The 18,540-nt window shown below is 38.2% G+C and overlaps 1 protein-coding gene across 3 annotated transcripts in view; it reads left to right on the top strand.

Annotated features, from left to right (window-relative positions):
• Nucleotides 1–18,540, top strand: part of ATG7 (autophagy related 7) — a 236,862-nt gene that overhangs the window by 121,708 nt on the left and 96,614 nt on the right. For all 3 annotated transcript variants that reach the window (XM_005870049.2, XM_005870051.2, XM_005870050.2), the window contains exon 18: nt 1,215–1,337. In XM_005870049.2, the coding sequence (XP_005870111.1) occupies nt 1,215–1,337 (123 nt within the window). The remainder of the gene's footprint in view (nt 1–1,214; nt 1,338–18,540) is intronic.

The raw sequence follows: 18,540 nt of genomic DNA, 5'->3' as shown, positions 1-18,540 counted from the left end.
TCTGTGCACAGCTTGGGTGGGGCGGGGTCTCAGGGAATCAACAGGGCGGAGCAAACAGCTATGGCTGATCCTCAGTCCTGCCCTAATAGGTCCCGGGTCTCAGTGTCCCGCGGTAATGGCTGCAAGCACCTCTGAGGGAAAGTCGCCCTCGAGTTCTGCCCGCTGCCAGACAGTCCAGTTTCTCCCCATATGAGTCTGGGTCCCCAGAGACTCGCCCAGAACTGGAGTTCAGAGCAGTTGGGAGCTTGTGACTCCCTCCGGATTGAAAAAGACAACCGTGTCCTCAGTTGCCGGCCCTTTCCGCATGTGCCTCCATACCTCTGCACTTTACTTCCGCAGCTCCTCTGAGTCTCAGTGTGCTTTTCTCTTTCTTTCTAGTTGTAGAATTTCCACTCAGCCAGCCTTCCTGTGGTTCTGGATGATGTCCGTTTTGTCTTTTGTAGTTTTGAAGTGGTTGTGCGAGGCAGCAATTTCCGGTGTTTACCTATGCCACCATCTTGGTTTCGTTCTAGAATTTTTTTATCATGGCCCATGCGAGTGTTAAACCTCTAAAGTGGTTGCCTCGTTTTGTACTCCCAGGAGAATGCTGGTTGTTCCAAATCTTTGTCAGTACTTGGTATTTTCTGTCTTTTCCATTTTAGCTATGCTGGTAGGTATAAAACAATATTACATTGATAATAATAATAAAACAATATTACATTGTAGTTTTAGTTTTTATTTCCCTGATCTCTTGTAATGCTGAGCAACTTTTCATAAGTTTATTGACCATTTGGGTCTCCTCTTTTGTGACATGCCTGGTGAAATTTAGTTTTACATTTTAAAATAATTTTTTAAATATGTTTGGCTAGCCAATAGGTCCCATTTCCCATCCTTCTGTCCCTTCCCTTCTCTTTATCCTTGTAAAAAATTTTCTTGGCTCTTCTCTTGCCTATTATTTTTTCCCCTAAAAAATAGACCTTAAAATTAGTAACCCCAACTTTTCTAGAATTTTTAGTGAATTTGCATGTAACCTATTTTGAGAAAAATTGTCATCTAAATTGAAAAACGTGATAAATATTAAACCCTCCCAGTTTTTTGCCCAACAGATTGGTTATCTCCATATTTAAGACTAGTTTTTGTTTCATTTTTGACAAGTGCTTATTAGAAGTGAAAAATCTTTTAATATGCATTTTAAGACCTACAGCCCCCCTTTTAAAAATGTAAATGTTTTTCAGGTTCTTGATCAATATGAAGGAGAAGGATTTCAATTCCTGGCGAAGGTGTTTAATTCTTCACATTCCTTCTTAGAAGACTTGACTGGTCTTACATTACTGCATCAAGAGACCCAAGCTGCTGAGGTAAGAATAAAACAACCTTTATGTGCTGTGAACTGATGTATTTGAATCTTATTTGATATTTAGATTTACAGAAAAGAAAGAAAGCAGTTAATTATGATTTTTCCCCCCTTAGAACAAACCCTTTGCAGTTGCTGGATGCTGTTGTGTGCAGATTGTTGTGTAGTAGGTGTCAAATTCAAAAAATTGCTGATAAGGGAAGTACAGGTTATTGATTCCTAAGCACCTGTTTCTTGCTGAAAATCAATTCTCATGTCCATACATCAAAATGCAAGTCAGGGAAGACATTGGAGTCTGGCACTGTTCTGCAAAGAGAACATGCCTGGCTTTTATTTCACAATTGATCAGTCTTCGTAGGCCATTGAACCCTACCATGAAATGGCTTTCTTGGTTACAACCTAAGAGAGTTACGTTTAGCTTGTCAGTTTGAATATTTTGCAGATCTTAATTTCCTGTGTCTCTATAATCATGTGGGGGTTTTTTAAGACTGGGATTCAACATATAGTTATTTTGTTTTTTTCGAAATGCTCACTGTTCTTAGAAAAGGTCATGCGGTATATAGTGTGGAGCCATTCGTGTCACTTGGCAAAATGGGCACCTTCTCAAAATGGTTGAATGATATTAAATCAACATCTTTCTATTCTGTTACCTGGGTGAAAAAGCTCTAAGGAAAAATGTGACCTGCCATAGCATTTCCACAAGCAACATAAGGAAAACCTTGAGTGCCTGTGTCCTGCAAAGTTGCCATTAGTCCTATAGTTTGATTCAGTGATTACCGCCCCACCGCCACCCCTTCCTGGGGTTGTGTAGTCTCACCATTGTGGGAGGCCCCACCGTCAGTGAGTAGATGATCAAGCCCAATATTGGGCCAGCTGGTGATAAAAAGGCTACTGTTTGGAAGATTGGAGCTAGCACTGGTATAGGGAAACCATGTGAAAATACCAGTCAAATCCTTTGAAGCTTCTAACAGATTGGGATGAGAATTTTAAGCACACCAGAGACGAAAGAATACATCTCTAGTGCTAGACTTAGAACTGAAGCTGGTTCTTCTTTAACTTGCTTTAGCTCTGTTGTCCTGGGCATTCAACAAGATACAGTCTTCCACTGATGACCAGTAGTAGTTAGACCCACATAGGGTCTCTTAGTTTCAGAAGATAAATGGCATCTCGGCAGGACTTTAAGAGACTTTCAGATTTCCCCCAGAATTTTGACTGGGTTCCCAGAGAGAGTTCAGAACTTTATGTTGATCATAGCCACCATATTGTCTTTTGAGCAGCAGTGTACTGCCTGATAATAAGAGGAAAATAACTTACAGGTCTTTTCAACCATACAATCATTTGACTAGTTGGTTGGGGGAATTTTTCCAGCCAGCTAGAAATAATTCACATACTTTTCTTTAGTTGGCTAGAAGAATTGAAACTTGAAATTGACCCCATATTTCACTCTTTAAAACAGAGCAGATGTTAGAATAATGGGCGCATTTCTTGATTAACCCTGACTATCTTGTATTTTGGTTGGTCAAATATTAACAGCCTCTTAAAAGACCCTGGAATGTAAAGACAGCAATAGGGACTAAAGAGATGGTGGGGCAGGGATTCATCTACAAGTCTGATTTTTCTTTTTGAACTTTTCCTCCATTAAATATATTTATAGTTTTGGAACCATAAGCCACACATCAAATTTTTTATTAAAGATGGTAAACTGGTTGGCCTATGAGCCAGATATGGCTTGCAGGTGTGTTTTGTTTGGCCTGCTCTATGTGTTAAATTCTGAATAAAGCCAACATTTTAAAATTATGGGTTTTACATAAAAATCAGAATTTTCCCATTTATGACTTCTTTGAAAAATCAGATCTGGCAACGCCAGGCCTACATTCCTAAATAGTGATGGTTTTCTAGAGCCAAGAAGCAAATTGTATAGATAAATAATGTACTTGATATGAAATTTAAAGATATAGAAAATATTCTATGTGGAAAGGAAATCTTGTACACTTTTCCCTTACCACCCAGTTTTCTTAGTGGAGACACACTGTTGTTAGTTTCTTGCCCAAAGGTATTAACATATTATTTATATTTTTTTATTTCTATTTTAGTTGACATTCAGTATATTTTACAGCATTTTCAGGTGTACAGCAAAGTGGTTAGATAATTATATAGTTTATGAGCCAATGCCCCCAATAATTTAGTATCTACTTGGTACCATACATAGTTATTACAGTATTACAAATTGTACTTAATTCTTCCACCTTTTTCTACCCAGCCCCTCAACTCCCCTCCCATCTGGCAACACTCAGTTTGTTCTCTGCATCTATAAGTCTTTCTGTTTTATTTGTTTATTTTGTTCTGTAGATTCCACATATAAGTGAAATCATATCATATTTGTCTTTGTCTGACTTGTTTCACTTAGCATAATACCCTCTAGGTTCATCCATGTCATCACAAATAGTAAGATTTCATTCTTTTCTATGACTGAGTAATATTCCTTTGTATATATGTACCACATCTTCTTTATCCACTCATCTATGGGTTGCTTCCACATCTTGGCTATTGTAAATAATGCTGTAATGAACATAGGGTGCATATATTCTTTCAAATTGGTGTTTTTAACTTATTTGGATATATGCTCAGAAGTGAAATTGCTGGATCATAATGTAATTCTCTTTTTTATTTTTTGAGGTAATTCCATACTGTTTTACACAGCAGCTGACACCAATGTTCAGTCCCACCAACAGTGGATGAGGATTCACTTTTCTCCACATCCTCACCAACACTTGTTTGTTGATTTATTGATGGTAGCCATTCTGTAAAATGTGAGGTGATATATCATTCTGGTTTTAATGTGCATTTTTTCTGATGATTATTGATGTTGAGCATCTTTTCATATGTCTGTTGGCCATCTATGAGTCCTCTTTGGAGAAGTGTCTATTCAGGTCCTCTGCCCATTTTTTAATTGGATTGTTTGGTGGTTTTGTGTGCGTGTGTTGACTTATATGAGTTCTTTACAAATTTTGGATATTAACCTCTTATTGGATGTCTTCTCCCATTCAGTAGCTTGTCTTTTCTAGTTTGATGTAGTCCTATTTTTAAATTTTGTTTCCCATACTTAAGATATATCAGAAGAAATATTGCTAAGAAAAATGTTAGAGATTTTACTGCCTGTGTTTTTCTTTTAGGAGTTTTATGCTTTCTGGTCTTACAATTAAATCTTTAATCTACTTTGAGTTTATGGTATAAGAAAGTGGTCTAGTTTAGTTTTTTGCATATATCTGTCCAATTTTTACAGCACCATTTATTGAATAGACTGTCTATACCCTGTTGTATGATCTTGTCTTCTTTGTCATAGATTAATTGACCACATAGGCGTGGGTTTATTTCTGGGCTCTCTATTCTGTTCTCAAAGGTATTTAGGTGATGCTCTCCATTTAGATGATGCTTTTTAGTTGATGATCCTTATAACTATTGGTATTTGCAGACCCTATCTTAGAAAAGAATCATTACTTTTCTTAAAACGCTCTAAATAGGAGTGTTTTAAGATAATGCTCACTAGACAACTTTATAAAAGAAAAAAGACATTTTCCTGCCTGCATTAATTACATTACTGTGAAAAACATGTGTAAATGAATAAATAAGTATATCAAAAAATATACACATATCTGTGTAAAAGGTTGTGTTTTGACTTACGTATCTGATTCCCAGTACATTTGTAAATGTTCAGTAATAACAGTATAAAATTCTGCATCCCATATAGAAAGATACCAACTTATTTATTTTAGCAATGCAGTGAAGAATGCCCAATTAATTCTCATCTTAGGGTAACTGTTTTCATGCATTAACATTGGAATTGCAAAAGATTCAACCAGATAAATATATATGACAGTATGATTTTATACATTACTTATAAAATGTATATTTATACAAATACTGTTTTTTAAAAAGAGAAGTACTGAACAGCTTTTGAAAATTGGATAGCAAGGCACTATGCTAGTGACTGAATACAGAAGTTAATGAGATGAGCTCATGGTCTAGTGTGAGAAACAGAGACATAAATAGGACACTCTAATATCTTTAAAAAATATTTCACTCATTTATATATTAAGTGCTGAGAGAGCAGTTACTCCTGCCTAAGGGAGTAAGGATGTCAAGGAAAGCTTCACACAGAAGGGAATAAATATTTCAGTTAGGTTTTTTAAAACTAATAATTCTTTTAATTGAGGTATAATTCACATATAATATTATATTAGTTTTGAGTGTTCACTATAATTAATGATTTTGCTCTTTGTACATATTGCAAAATGATCACCACGGTAAGTGTAGTTAATATCCATCACAGTTAGTTTTAAAGGTTAAGTAGGCTATCTTTAAAAATAAAAGTTGAATTTGGCCAGGGAAAGGGTAGGAGGTGTGGGAGGGCATTCTGGGCTGAATAAATTATCTCAGAGGCTGACTCTTTAGTGTGTTACTCAGAATCATGAGCATGTGGCTGGAGCCAGAGTTTCCTGAAATCAGATAAGGTTGTTTTTTTATTAATAACAGCTTTATTGAGTTATAATTCACATACTATGAAATTCACCCTTTTAAAGTGTACAGTTCAGTGGGTTTTTTAGTATACTAGTATTCACAGAGTTGTGCTACTATTACTGCTAAGTTTAGAACATTTTCATCACACCCAAAAGAAACTGTACCATTAAGCAGTCACTCCTCATTCCCCTCTCTATGTAGGCCTGGCAGCCACTACTCTACTTTCTGTTTCTATAGATTTGCCTATTCTGGACATATCATGTAAATGGAATCTCACAATATATGGCCTTTTGTATCTGGTGTCTTTAACTTAGCATGATGTTTTCAAGTTTCATCCATGTTGTGGCAAGATAATTCTTTTTTAGTTAAAGGAAAAAAACTTTTGAAGCTATTAAACTTTCCATATCCTTTAATATCTGTGATCTGTCTTCCAAACTATAGCCCATTTAGTTTGGAGGAATGTATAACTGATCCTACTAGAGACTACAAATCCATTTATTTTTATAGAAAGGGGCAGAGAGATAATGGATTGGAAGATATATTTAAGACAGAATCATCCAGATCTGTCTTAAAATTTTTTGCACCCATCCCCCTTCCATCATCCAAAAACAATTGCCATTATTTTAGTCTAGGACTAGGTTACTAGTATGATAATAGTGCTGTTGAGATTGAAAAATCACCAGGTTGGTTTGTGTTGCAAGAGGGCTGGAAGTATAAGGTGCAGAGTAGGGACTGAGGGTGTGGTGTAGGGAGTTGCCAGATTTACAAAGATGAGTTTGTTTGGGGTAATGATGAAATTGAGGTAATTGAATAAATGAGTGAAAATGACTGGATGGTATTAGAGATAGGATGGAGATAGAACTTAAAGAACAGAACTGGTAGATTGATTTTGCAGATAAAGGAAAATTATCCTGTTTCCTTTAGTGAAATGAGGAGAAGCTGCCGAGCTAAGATGCAATAAAAATATTTAAATGAGAAATGTGTGTGGTAGAATTTTATCTCAAGTTGTAGATCAAAAAATTAAAAATAGCCCTGGCTGGTGCGTCTCAGTTGGTTGAGTGTCCTCCCATGCACCACGGAGTCTCTGGTTCGATTTCCGGTCACCAGACATGTCCAGGTTGCAAGCTCAGTCCCCAGTAGGTGGTGTGCAGGAGGCAGCTTATTGATGTTTTTCACAATGATGTTTCTTTTCCCTCTCCCTTCCTCTCTCTAAAAATCAATAAAAACATATAGTAAAAAAAAAAAAATTTTTTAAAAATTCAAAATACTCACCTCATAAAATTTTTTTTCTAATGTTATATTTCATAAAGTAGGGGTCTTGGACAGAGACCTATTTGTCTATCATTCATCTAGCTGCCAAATTATAGTTCCATTCTATCCATGAGGTATTGGGAAGCCTCACAGAGGGGAAAGGGCCCACTCAGCTTTTTGCTCTCTTAAAATGTTGCCATCTGAATAGGGAATTTTGCATGAAGTTCTGGCTATTCCTTTCAAGACCTGTAGAGAGAATGGGTTTGAATATTTGGAGATTGAGTCCAATTTCCTATTGCTCCTAGACATCTGTTTATCCCCGTTGGTACCAAAGAAAATGGCTTTAAAGTTGATGAAGCACAAGATATCCAAGTTGTGGAGCTGGTGAAGAACTCACCAAATACTCTTTAAATTGCTGAATTTGTTAAGAGACTAAATCAGACATATGAATGACTTAGCCATGTTTCCATAAAATTTGCTGTGACTTGCCTTCTTAGGGTTATTTATCATCAACTATCAGTTCACATGTACTGATTTCATTCCAACTGTGGGTTCAGTATTGTGCTGAATGCCAAATAATTTTCAAGCTTCATCTAATTAGAGAGAAAAGACTGTTTCATAAGAGAAAATTAATAAAGCAAGCTATATTGGCATATCCTTGAGAAATTCAAATTCCAGAATCCCATAACCCAACTTCCCCGAAATACCTCATTCTCATTCTTGACAGTTTGCAAGTTCCATGATTTCAGGATTAATTTTAGGCTCTGTTTCCTTCTCTTGCCTTGACTATAGTATCATATTTGATGTTGTATCATACAGTTATATTTTCAGGATTATAGTTACAGCACTCTATAATTGTAGAATTAGGGATTAATGAATGATAATTTAAAAAAGAAAGTTTAGCGCCAACTTTAACATAGGATGTAAAATCACGAACAGGCTGTCAGAAATGAACAGGCTGAGTCGGTGGGTTGATTGTGAATTAAAACTCAGATTCTGACTCATCTACTACAGAATTCAGGATTCTAGAAAATAAAGTGCCCATTTCTTTCATAGCAGGAAAGTCATAAGAAAAACATTACAGTCATGTGATATGACTTCATTGGCATGACAATTTACTATTCAGCAAAGTAAATAGCACCATTAACAAACGTTTCTGCTGGGCCTTTTGCACTTACACTGAGATTTGGCCTCTTCCACTCACAGCTGGTTTTGATTTGGTTCCTGTGGATTATTTGTTTTGTTTTGTTTTGTATTTAACAACAGTCAGATATTTATGTACAGCTTCATCAAGAGCCTCCGATGACAAATAGCCTTTGGAGGCCAGTAGAAGCTGTGGGAAACCCCGTGTCAGCACTTAGACCTGTTTCCAATGGAGAGGAATTGCTCTGGGGACTGACCTAGTCTGCCCATGAATCCAGTTCTCTTTTCCCAGAGCCTTCTGCTAGCCCACATCCAACCTGCACTGGCCTATCCTCAGACTGTATCCTCCCCTGATTGTCCCTTATGAAGCAATCCCTCAAAGCACAGCCTTGGCCTTCTCTCCTAGATGAAGGGGGAAAAGCAGAAACTGCAAGCAGAAAGCCAATTAATTCTTAGATTGGAAACTAGAGACTAGTTTTTGAAATAAGGCTTGGCCGTACTCCTTTGTAAAACAAGTCCCTTTTATTTGCTGTCAGAATTATCTACATGGGTTTGAGATGTTTAGATTAGTTGGTATTAGGGAAGGATCCAATTGGAGGATAGACGAAGTCTGGGCTGAGTTCCCCACCCTTAAGGAGTCTTTGATAGTATACTCCATTTGGAGGTCTATGGGAGAGAGAAGGGGCGAATCATAAATGATAAAAGCAATGCTAAGATGGCTAATATTAAGAAATAAACCATGGGAACTGCATCCTCCTTAAATTTTAGTTCTTGTTCTGTTCGTGTTCTCATGAGTACTTGGGTGAATAACTTAAACATTTTTTGTATCAGCTTCCCCACTTACAATAGAGGGATTGAACCATATGTGAAATCCTTTTTAGCTCCTATAATTCAGTGATTTTTATTCAATTATACCCAGTATGACCAAGAAGTAAAAAGATGGCTAATTCTTGTATCAAAAATGTTTTAAAAGTATCAGAGCAATTACTTTTTGTACATTTTATACATATTCCCTGGTGTCTATCTGGCTGCCATTGCTAGAAATAGTTTTGGTCACATTCTTTTGAGATTTAGAACTGCTTTGAGCTTTAAGATAACATTTATTGTACAGTGGGGCCTTCACTTACGAGTGTCCTGACTAACGAGTTTTTTGAGATACCAGCTGTCTCTCTGCGGATTTTTTGCATTGAGTTGATAGAGTAATTTGAGTTAACGAGCTCCTTAACGAGCTCCTTAACGAGCTCGGTCTCTGAACGAATTAAACTTGTAAGTCAAGGCCCCACTGTACTGTGTATTGGTTGGTTGTATAGCAGTGTGTGTAAATCCAAAATGGTGTAACCTAGCCAACGGACCTCATTCTCCAGACTTGGCACCCAGGACTTTGCCTTCTTTGTAATATCAAGTCTCCCATCACCATAATTGAGTATGTTCATAAAACATACCATTCATGCCCTAACCAGTTTGGCTCAGTGGATAGAGCATCAGCCTGCGGACTGAAAGGTCCCAGGTTCGATTCCGGTCAAGGGCATGTACCTTGGTTGCGGACACATCCCCAGTAGGAGGTGTGCAGGAGGCAGCTGATCGATGTTTCTCTCTCATCGATGTTTCTAACTCTATCTCTCTCCCTTCCTTTCTGTAAGAAATCAATAAAGTATATTTGTTAATAAACCACATACCATTCATGACTTCTTGGTATAGGTTCCAAAGATTAATTCCAAAGCCCCCCTTGTTTTAAGTAATGGCAGTTTCCTTAGATGTTGAATCTATAGTATACGGAGTTCTTTAAAAATCATCCATATTACACTAAAACACACAGAGTGAATGAGTAGCCTGAACTCTGACCTGATCAGAAGGCCTGAGTTCATGTCCGCACTCCAACAAATGGCCGAGATTGCTGTGTTCAAATGTATGGGTTGTGCAGGACAAGACCGTGTGCAGTGGCCCTTGAGTCATTTCCTTAATTTCATTGAGCTTCATTTCTTCATTTGTAAAATGGGATCAATAATTCCTACTTCTCATGATTACTTTGAGTATTAAGTAAGAAATTATCTTAGAAAAGATAGATAAATTGAACTACATCAAAAACTTTGTGCTTCAAATAGTTTTTTGCAAATCATATCTTTTATAAGGAACTTGTATCAACAATATATTGAGAACTCTTGCAACTCAACAGTAAAAAAAACATATAACCCAATTTAAAAATGGGCAATGGATTTAAATAGACATCTCTCTAAAAGTTAAACATATGTCCAGTAAATACATGAAAAGATCATTAGCCATCAGGGAAATGCAACTCAGAACCACTGTGAGGTACTAATTCATGCCCACTAAGATGACTACAATCAAGAAGACAGGCTCTGCTCTAGTTGGTTTGGCTCAGTGGATAAAGCGTCGGCCTGCGGACTGAAGGGGCCTGGGTTCAATTTTGGTCAAGGGCAGATGTCTGGGTTTCGGCCTCAATCCCCAGAAGGGGGTGTGCAGGAGGCAGCCAAACAATGATTCTCTTTCATCATTGATGTTTCTATTTCTCTCTCCCTCTCCCTTCCTCTCTGAAATCAATAAAAATATATTTTTTAAAAAAGAAGAAGAAAAAGAAGACAGGCCCTGGCCGGGTAGCTCAGTTGGTAAGAGTGTCATCTCAATACACCAAGGTTGCAGGTTCAATCCCCGGTCAGAGCACATACAAGAATCAACCTATGACTGCATAAATAAGTGGAACAATAAAGCAGTGGTTCCCTCTCCCTTTCTTCCTCTCTCCTTCTCTCCTCTCCTTCTCTCTTTCTCTCTCCCTCTCTCTAGAAATCAATAAATAAAGAAAAAGGATAAAAAGAAGACAGTCAATAAGTTTTGATGAGGCTGTAGAGAAATTGGAATCCTCATACACTGTTGATGGGAAGGTAAAATGGCGCAGCCACTTTGGAACACAGTCTAGCAGTTACTTAAAAAGTTTAACACAGAGTTACCATATGACTCAGAAATTCTACTAGGTATATGACTGAGAGAAATGAAAATACATGTTCATACAAAAACTTATACCAATGTTCATAACAACATTGTTTATTCATAATAGCCAAAAAACAGAATTAACCCAGAGGTCCATCAACTGATGAATGGACCAGCTATTAGAAAATTGTGGGGTATTATTTGGCAACAAAAAGGAAAGAACTACTGATACATGCTGCAACATGAATGAACCCTGATAAGTGAAAGAAGCCTGTTACCAAAGGCCACATATTACAGGATTTCATATATAAGAAATGTCCAAAATTTAAAAATCCAGAGATTGGGAAAGCAGATTATTGGTTACCAGGGAGTAGGGGGAAGCTTGGGAGGAAATGAGGAATGACTGCTTATAGATAAGGGTTTCTTTTTGAGGTGATGAAATGTTCTCTGAGGGCATTGTGACAGGCTGTCGGAGTATGTTAACTTATTGTTTGTGTAGATGTGACAATGATTTCTTCTACTTTTATTGTGCCTCAGTATTTAAAGCCTTAGTCTCTGCTCACCATGTAACCCTTTCGTGTAGTATGGATAGCCAGCAAGTACTGGGAGCACTAAGGGAGGAGGGAGAATATGGAAGGGGCCCATTGGTCAAATGCCTCCCTGACCTGCTTTCTGGAAGGAGAGAGGAAGTCAAAATGTCAGTTCTGGCTGGCCACCAGAGACCTCTGATGGAGTGGTCAGGGGAAGATGAGAGTGCTTTGATACCCATTACTGTAGGTTGAGGCAGGTGTTTCAAAGCTCCAAACCAATTTCCCTCTTGCTGCCCAGCCTGGTGGCTTAGTTGGTTGATGTGTCATCCTGTACACCTTGGTTGCAGGTTTGATTCCCAGTCAGGTCACATATCTAGGTTGCAGGTTCAGTGCCTGTTTGGGGTGCATATGGGAGACAACCCCTTGATGTTTCTCTCTCACAAGATGTGTTTCTCTCTCCCTCTCTCCGTCTCCCTCCTTCCCTCTTCTCTCCCACTCTCCCTCTCCCTCTTCCTTTCCCTTTCTCCTTAAAAAATCAATACAAACATATCCTCAGGTGAGAAGTAAAAGGAAAAACAAATTCCCTCTTGCCCTGGCCAGGTGGCTCACTTGGTTGGATCAGGGCGGGTTCAAGAGGCAACCAATGTTTCTCTCACATCAATGTCTGTCTGTCTGTCTGTCTGTCTCTCTCTCTCTCTCTCTCTCCCCCTCCCCCACCCTTCCTCTCTCTCTAAAAACCAATAAAACATGTCCTCTGGTGAGGATTTTTTGAAAAATTCCCTCTATGACAGGATTTTATTTTTTCCCAAGACTCTCTATTTTGAAAATTCTTAAAAATACAGAATGTTTTTAAAAAAATACAATAAATTCCCCCATGTAACTTCCATCACCTGGATTCAACAATTAACATTTTGTCACACCTAGGTTCGATCTCTCTCTCTCTCTCTTTCTCTCACACTCTCTCTCTCTCTCTCTCTCACACACACACACACGATATGCACACAAACCACGTCACATACACATTCACACATTTTCTGTTTTCCTGAACCATTTGAAAGCAAGTTTCATATACAATGACACTTCAACCATAATTTTTAGCATAAATCTGCCAAGAATACAGACATTCTTTTAAGTAAACAGAATACCATTGTTGTCACAGAACAACAAGCAATGATTCCATAATACTACCTAAAATCCAGTACATACCCTAATTTTCCCAATAGTCCACAGGTTTTTAAAGGCATCTTTTAAATCAATGTTTGTTTTTCCTCTAGTTTGAAACTTTATACCTATAAAGCATCCTATATAATAAAAGCCTAATATGCTAAGTGGCAGGTCGGCCAGCCGGCCATTCAACCAATAAAAGTGTAATATGCTGCCCTGACTGGTTTGGCTCAGTGGATAGAGCGTCGGCCTGCGGTCTCAAGGGTCCCAGGTTCGATTCCAGTCGGGGACATGTACCTTGGTTGCGGGCACATACCCAGTAGGGAGTGTGCAGGAGGCAGCTGATCGATGTTTCTCTCTCATCAATGTTTCTGGCTCTCTATCCTCTCCCTTCCTCTCGGTGAAGAATCAATCAAATATATATTTATTTTAAAAAAGTGTAATATGCTAATGATATGCTAAGGCAGCTCAACTGCTTGCTATGACGTGCACTGACCACCAGGGGCAGACAGTCAACCGGTTGACCAGTTGCTATGACGTGCACTGACCACCAGAGGGGCAGACGATCTGACCAGTAGGTTAACTTGCTGCTGGGTTCCAGCCAATCGGGACTGAGCGAGATGGGCCTGACACGCCCTGGAGCCCTCCCGTGGTACCTCCCCAGCTGGCCAACCTCCCATGTCCCTCCTAGGCCCCGATCATGCACCGGTGGGGTCCCTCGGCCTGGCCTGCACCCTCTCACAATCCGGGACCCCTTGGGGGATGTTGGAGAGCCGGCTTCGGCCCGACGGCCAAATGACCAGTCGTTATGAGGCTTACTGACCACCAGGGGGCAGATGCTCAACGCAGGAGCTGCCCCCTGGTGGTCAGTGTGCTCCCACAGGGGGAGCGCCTCTCAGCCAGAAGCCGGGCTCATGGCTGGCAAGCACAGTGGCAGTGGCAGGAGCCTCTCCCACCTCCGCGGCAGCGCTAAGGATGTCCAAGGGCTCCCAGACTGCAAGAGGGTGTAGGCTGGGCTGAGGGGATCCTCCCCTCCCCCCAGTGCACAACTCTTATGCACCAGGCCTCTAGTTTTAAAATAATAACTAAGCATCAGTCACTTGGTATATAAACTTGAGCATATCTGTTAACACCCTCATCTCTAAATAGGGAGACTTGGTCATCCTATTAGGCAGTGTACCCCAGAGGTCCTGCTGTTATAGGCAGGTCTTTTCCAGGTGAGGTTATCTCCAGGTATCATATGGGCTTCCTGGCTATTTTCCATATTTAGAAAAGTCTAACTGAAATATATTTATGACAAGATATTACATTGACCAACTAAACCATCAAGTTGGATTGTTTGTTTGCTTTGTATGAAATGGAATACTGGTTAGCTTGATCCAGTCAGAAGCTCTGATTGTCAGTTATGTATGTATTTGAATTAGAAAGACAATAAGATAAAGTAGTGTCTTTTGTTGGGTAGGAGGGGTTTTTCACGATATAGTCCTATGAGAGAGAAAGTGGGGATCAGGAAGTGGAGAGCCATGGCCCTGACTTCCTGACTACATCAGAAGTGTTCTTACAGTTTGCCCTGTGACCATTATTCTAGGGGCTGTATTTTTACAGCTGAGCCTTCTCACTTGCAAACATAACAGCTGCCATGTGTTGAATTTGGGGGTTGTCCATGTTTTGATACTGTAAAATTAAATTGATTTCTTGGTTCTGAAATCTTAGTGTTGCTTCATCTTCTCAAATAGCTGTGAGAGAGCAGGGAGGGAAGGGAATATGAAATATTCTAAGGTGTGTATTTTTTAAAAATTAAATATTGTTCAGGTTTAATCATGGCTTCTATCAGTCAACAAATACTTATTGACCCCTTGCCAAGTTCATGCTGGTGTGGGGATTCAAAGAGGTACAAGGCAGGCCTTCAGGAGACAGGGGGGTAAAGACGGCAAAGTAACTGAGGCTGCAGGGCAAAGGGTGTGCACAGAGAGTTGAACACATGGTGTAATGAGTCCTGCAGGATTTGGGGAGAATCAGATGTAGAAAGAAGGCTCCAGGAAAGAGTTAGATTTTGAGCTGGGCTTCCAAGGTTGGAACTCCAAGTGTAGGAGAGAAAGCTTTCCAGAATGGCCCATGGCATGGAAGCATCCAAGATTTCAGATGAAAAGTACCGTGAGGGGTATAGCAACCAATACTGATTACATTATCTGTAATTTTTATGGAACTTTTGTACCTAGCCTTTGGATGTCCACAGCAAGCTTTTGAGGTGGCTAATACCCCATTTTATGGATGAGGCTGTCAAGGCTCAGGGTTGCCTGGACATTGTTAAATTTAGCTATGCTCAGTGTTCATCTACATCTTGAGGTTTACTTCATAAGCCTGGGTTGTGTTCTGCTTTATAGAAAGTACCTCTACTTTCAGATTGAGCAATTTAACAGAGCCCTTTTGCTTTTTGTCTGTTTCCTTACACCTATGTTCTTGGATAGTATGGTTTAGTTCATTGTATTATTCTAGGGCTTGGTCAGCCAACATCACTGTACTTTCTTACTGCTTTAAGAATAGCTTGGCTTCTAATAACATCTGTGGGAATGAGATTTTTACTGTCATGATTCCATCTCTGAACTTACCAATGGGACAAAAGAACAAGTAAGAGATTACTTCTTTCTTCCTGGCCTTTACTTTTCCCTAAATTATAAAGAGAAATTGAGAGCCTGCCTTCATTTGCCTTTATTCAGCTGTCTGGTGAAAAAAAAAAAATTCAGTGCTAAAGTATGTATATCTTATTGTTGCAGAACAAAATCGTTGAATTCCTAGTAATAAATATAGCAAATTGCTGTGGATTTGTTTGCTTTTAATTTTGCCACTAAACTTAGGCCTTTGTGTTTATCTTACCTTAATCTTCCTTGGAAGAGGCCATACCTAATTCTCCTTAGCATTTTATTAAAAGGAAAGAAACCTGGCTTTTAAAAGATTTTTAAAATATTTTATTTTTGTAAAAGATGCATATATATAATATTTATGTTATCCTTTGTCTAACTTAAGTTCATCATTGAATTGATGTTTTAAAGCACAAATTCAGTATCAACACTTTAGAAATAACTATTTCAAGTTTGTATATCCAAATACTTCTTTCCCTTTTTCTTTCAACAATGACCTGTAAAAATAAAACTTTATTTTTCTTTAAGCTTTTTTGTTGTTGTTAACCCTTGCCCGAGGATATTTTTCCATTGATTTTTAGGGAAAGTGGAAGAGAGAGGGAAAGAGAGAGAGAAACATAGATGTGAGAGAAAATTGATTGGTTGCCTCCTGCACAAGCCCCAACCAGGAAGAGCCTGCAACCAAGGTATGTGCCCTTGACTGGAATCAAAGCCAGTTCCCTTTGGCCTGCAGGCCGACGCACTTCCACTGAGCCAAACCGGTTAGGGCAAAAACTTTATTTTTCAATACCTTAAAAGTTAGGCTGAAATAATAATTAAGTCTAGCTCTCATCAGCCCTTAGCATCATAGGCCTAGAAACAGAGTATTCTCATGAAAGGAGCATAGGATTTGGGTTCTAAAGAGTAGGCATTCGGTCCTGGTCCTGCCACTTTGTTACATCATTTCCTCTTGCCTGGGCTTCATCTGTAAAAAGGGATAATAATACCTGCCCTACAATGTTGATGTTACAATGTGCTTTGAAATCTTTAGAAGTAGAATACAAACATTAGTTTTTATAAGCTAAATGTAAATGGAAAACTGCCATAGATTTTTTAAATAATTTTTTCTTGATATACAATAGAACATAAACGTCTTGAATTAAACTTTCAACAATCATAAACCATTAAAATGGTAATTCACATTAAATAAATATTATTTGAATGTAAAAGAGATTAGCAACAGGTGGTTTTGTTGTAGACAAACCTATAAAAACCTGTTTGATCCTAGTCAAGGTATAAGAATGCACATTAACTTTCAAATTAGGGTAAAACTTCCTAATATGAAACAATTGAAACTTCTCAATTAAATTATTATTTTCTAAAGGACAACTGAACATAGTGTTTTCTCTAGTGTGGCCCCATGTTCTCTTCAGTTAGGCTTTGCATACTTCTGTTCTGTTGCTGCGTCCTCTCCCACCTCCAGACTTTGTTCAGCTGAGCCTTCTGCTGGTCAAACGTTGTTTCCTACCCCATGGGATCTGCCTGGTATTCCTGCTGGTCCTTCTAACTCAAGCAATTACCTCTTTTGAGGAATGGTTTCTGACTCACTGCTTTCTACTGAGGCCAAGGTTCAGATGAGATTCTCTAAATTAAAGTCTGAAAGCACCACTCATATTTGAAATAGTTGCATTATTATTTGTGAGCACAGAAATATCTTCATCCAAACAATGCTTTAGTAATATAAAAAGGCTAAAGATCAAGAAAATTTGCTCCCTGCTTTTTTCTTTTACATCTTAATCTTTCTAAACGAGCTATAACACATGCACAAGAAAACTTAAAATGTTATATATGATCTAAATAATAATTATCATATAAACACCAAGTAAAAAATAGAACATTGCATTTCACCTCTCTTATATTTGGCTCTCTGATCACAGCCCTAGAGATAACTGCCCTACCCCTTGTGATAGTTATTTCCCTGCTTTTCTTACAGCATTAGTCTGCTATATGGATTCCTAAACAATATAATTTAGTTTGCCTGACTTTGAACTTTTATAAATAGAATTATGTCCTATGTAACCTTTTGTGTCTTGCTTCTTTTTCTCAACATTGTGAAAGCTATCCAGGTTTTTTATATCTGAATTTTGTTCCTTTTCATTGCTGTATAGTATTCCACAGCTTATTCATTCTACTATTGATGGATATTTGTAGCCCTTTCAGTTTTGGACCATAATACAGAGTGTGGGTTGGACCATTTGTGTGTGTGTGTGTGTGTGTGTGTGTGTGTGTGTGTGTGTGTATAATATCTATATCTATATCTATCCTGGGGTACCTGTGCAACATTTTTATAGGTCAGTGTTTTTCAACCTTTTTTCCATTATCACCTCTCCTAGGGATAAAAATTAATTAATTTTAAACTTAAACTTTAACATTCAAAATAAATTAATCCTAAAGAATAAGATTTTGTTGGGTAGGGTTAAGCTTTGGAGAGCCAACAGCCATTGTAATGTCCAAGATATTTTCACCTACCAGAAATAGTATTTACTCCGTTGTGGGAGTAATATTGCCTCCATTGAGAATACATGTTCTAGGTTATTTGTAAGACCAGAATTGTTGGGTCATAGGAAATATGAATTTTCAACATTATTAGATCATGACAAAATGCCTTCCAAAACAATTGGACCAATTTAAGCAATTAATAGTAGTATGTGGGAGTTTTTGTGGCTGTATATCCTTGCCAACATCTTGGTACTGTCACATTTTTAAAAATTTGCCAATCTGTTGGGTGTAGAATAATATATCATTATGCTTTTAATTTGCATTTTTCTGGTTATCAATGAGGTTAAATAGCTTATGTTTGTCATTTATTTGGATTCCTCTTCCCTGATGTCTTATTTCTCTACTTCAACTCTAAAAATTCCTGTACGTTCTGTTTATGTATCCCTTGTTAAAAGAAAATACAATAGGATGACCTAATTATTCATTTGAAAAATATGACCAAACCCAGAGACCTGTGTTCTTTTTTTTTTTTCCCCAATAT

Source organism: Myotis brandtii, unplaced genomic scaffold (assembly GCF_000412655.1).
Source record: "Myotis brandtii unplaced genomic scaffold, ASM41265v1 scaffold312, whole genome shotgun sequence".
In the NCBI taxonomy this organism is placed as follows: Eukaryota; Metazoa; Chordata; class Mammalia; order Chiroptera; family Vespertilionidae; genus Myotis; species Myotis brandtii.
Note: the sequence above shows the minus strand (reverse complement) of the source record. Positions and strands in the feature narration are given on the sequence as shown.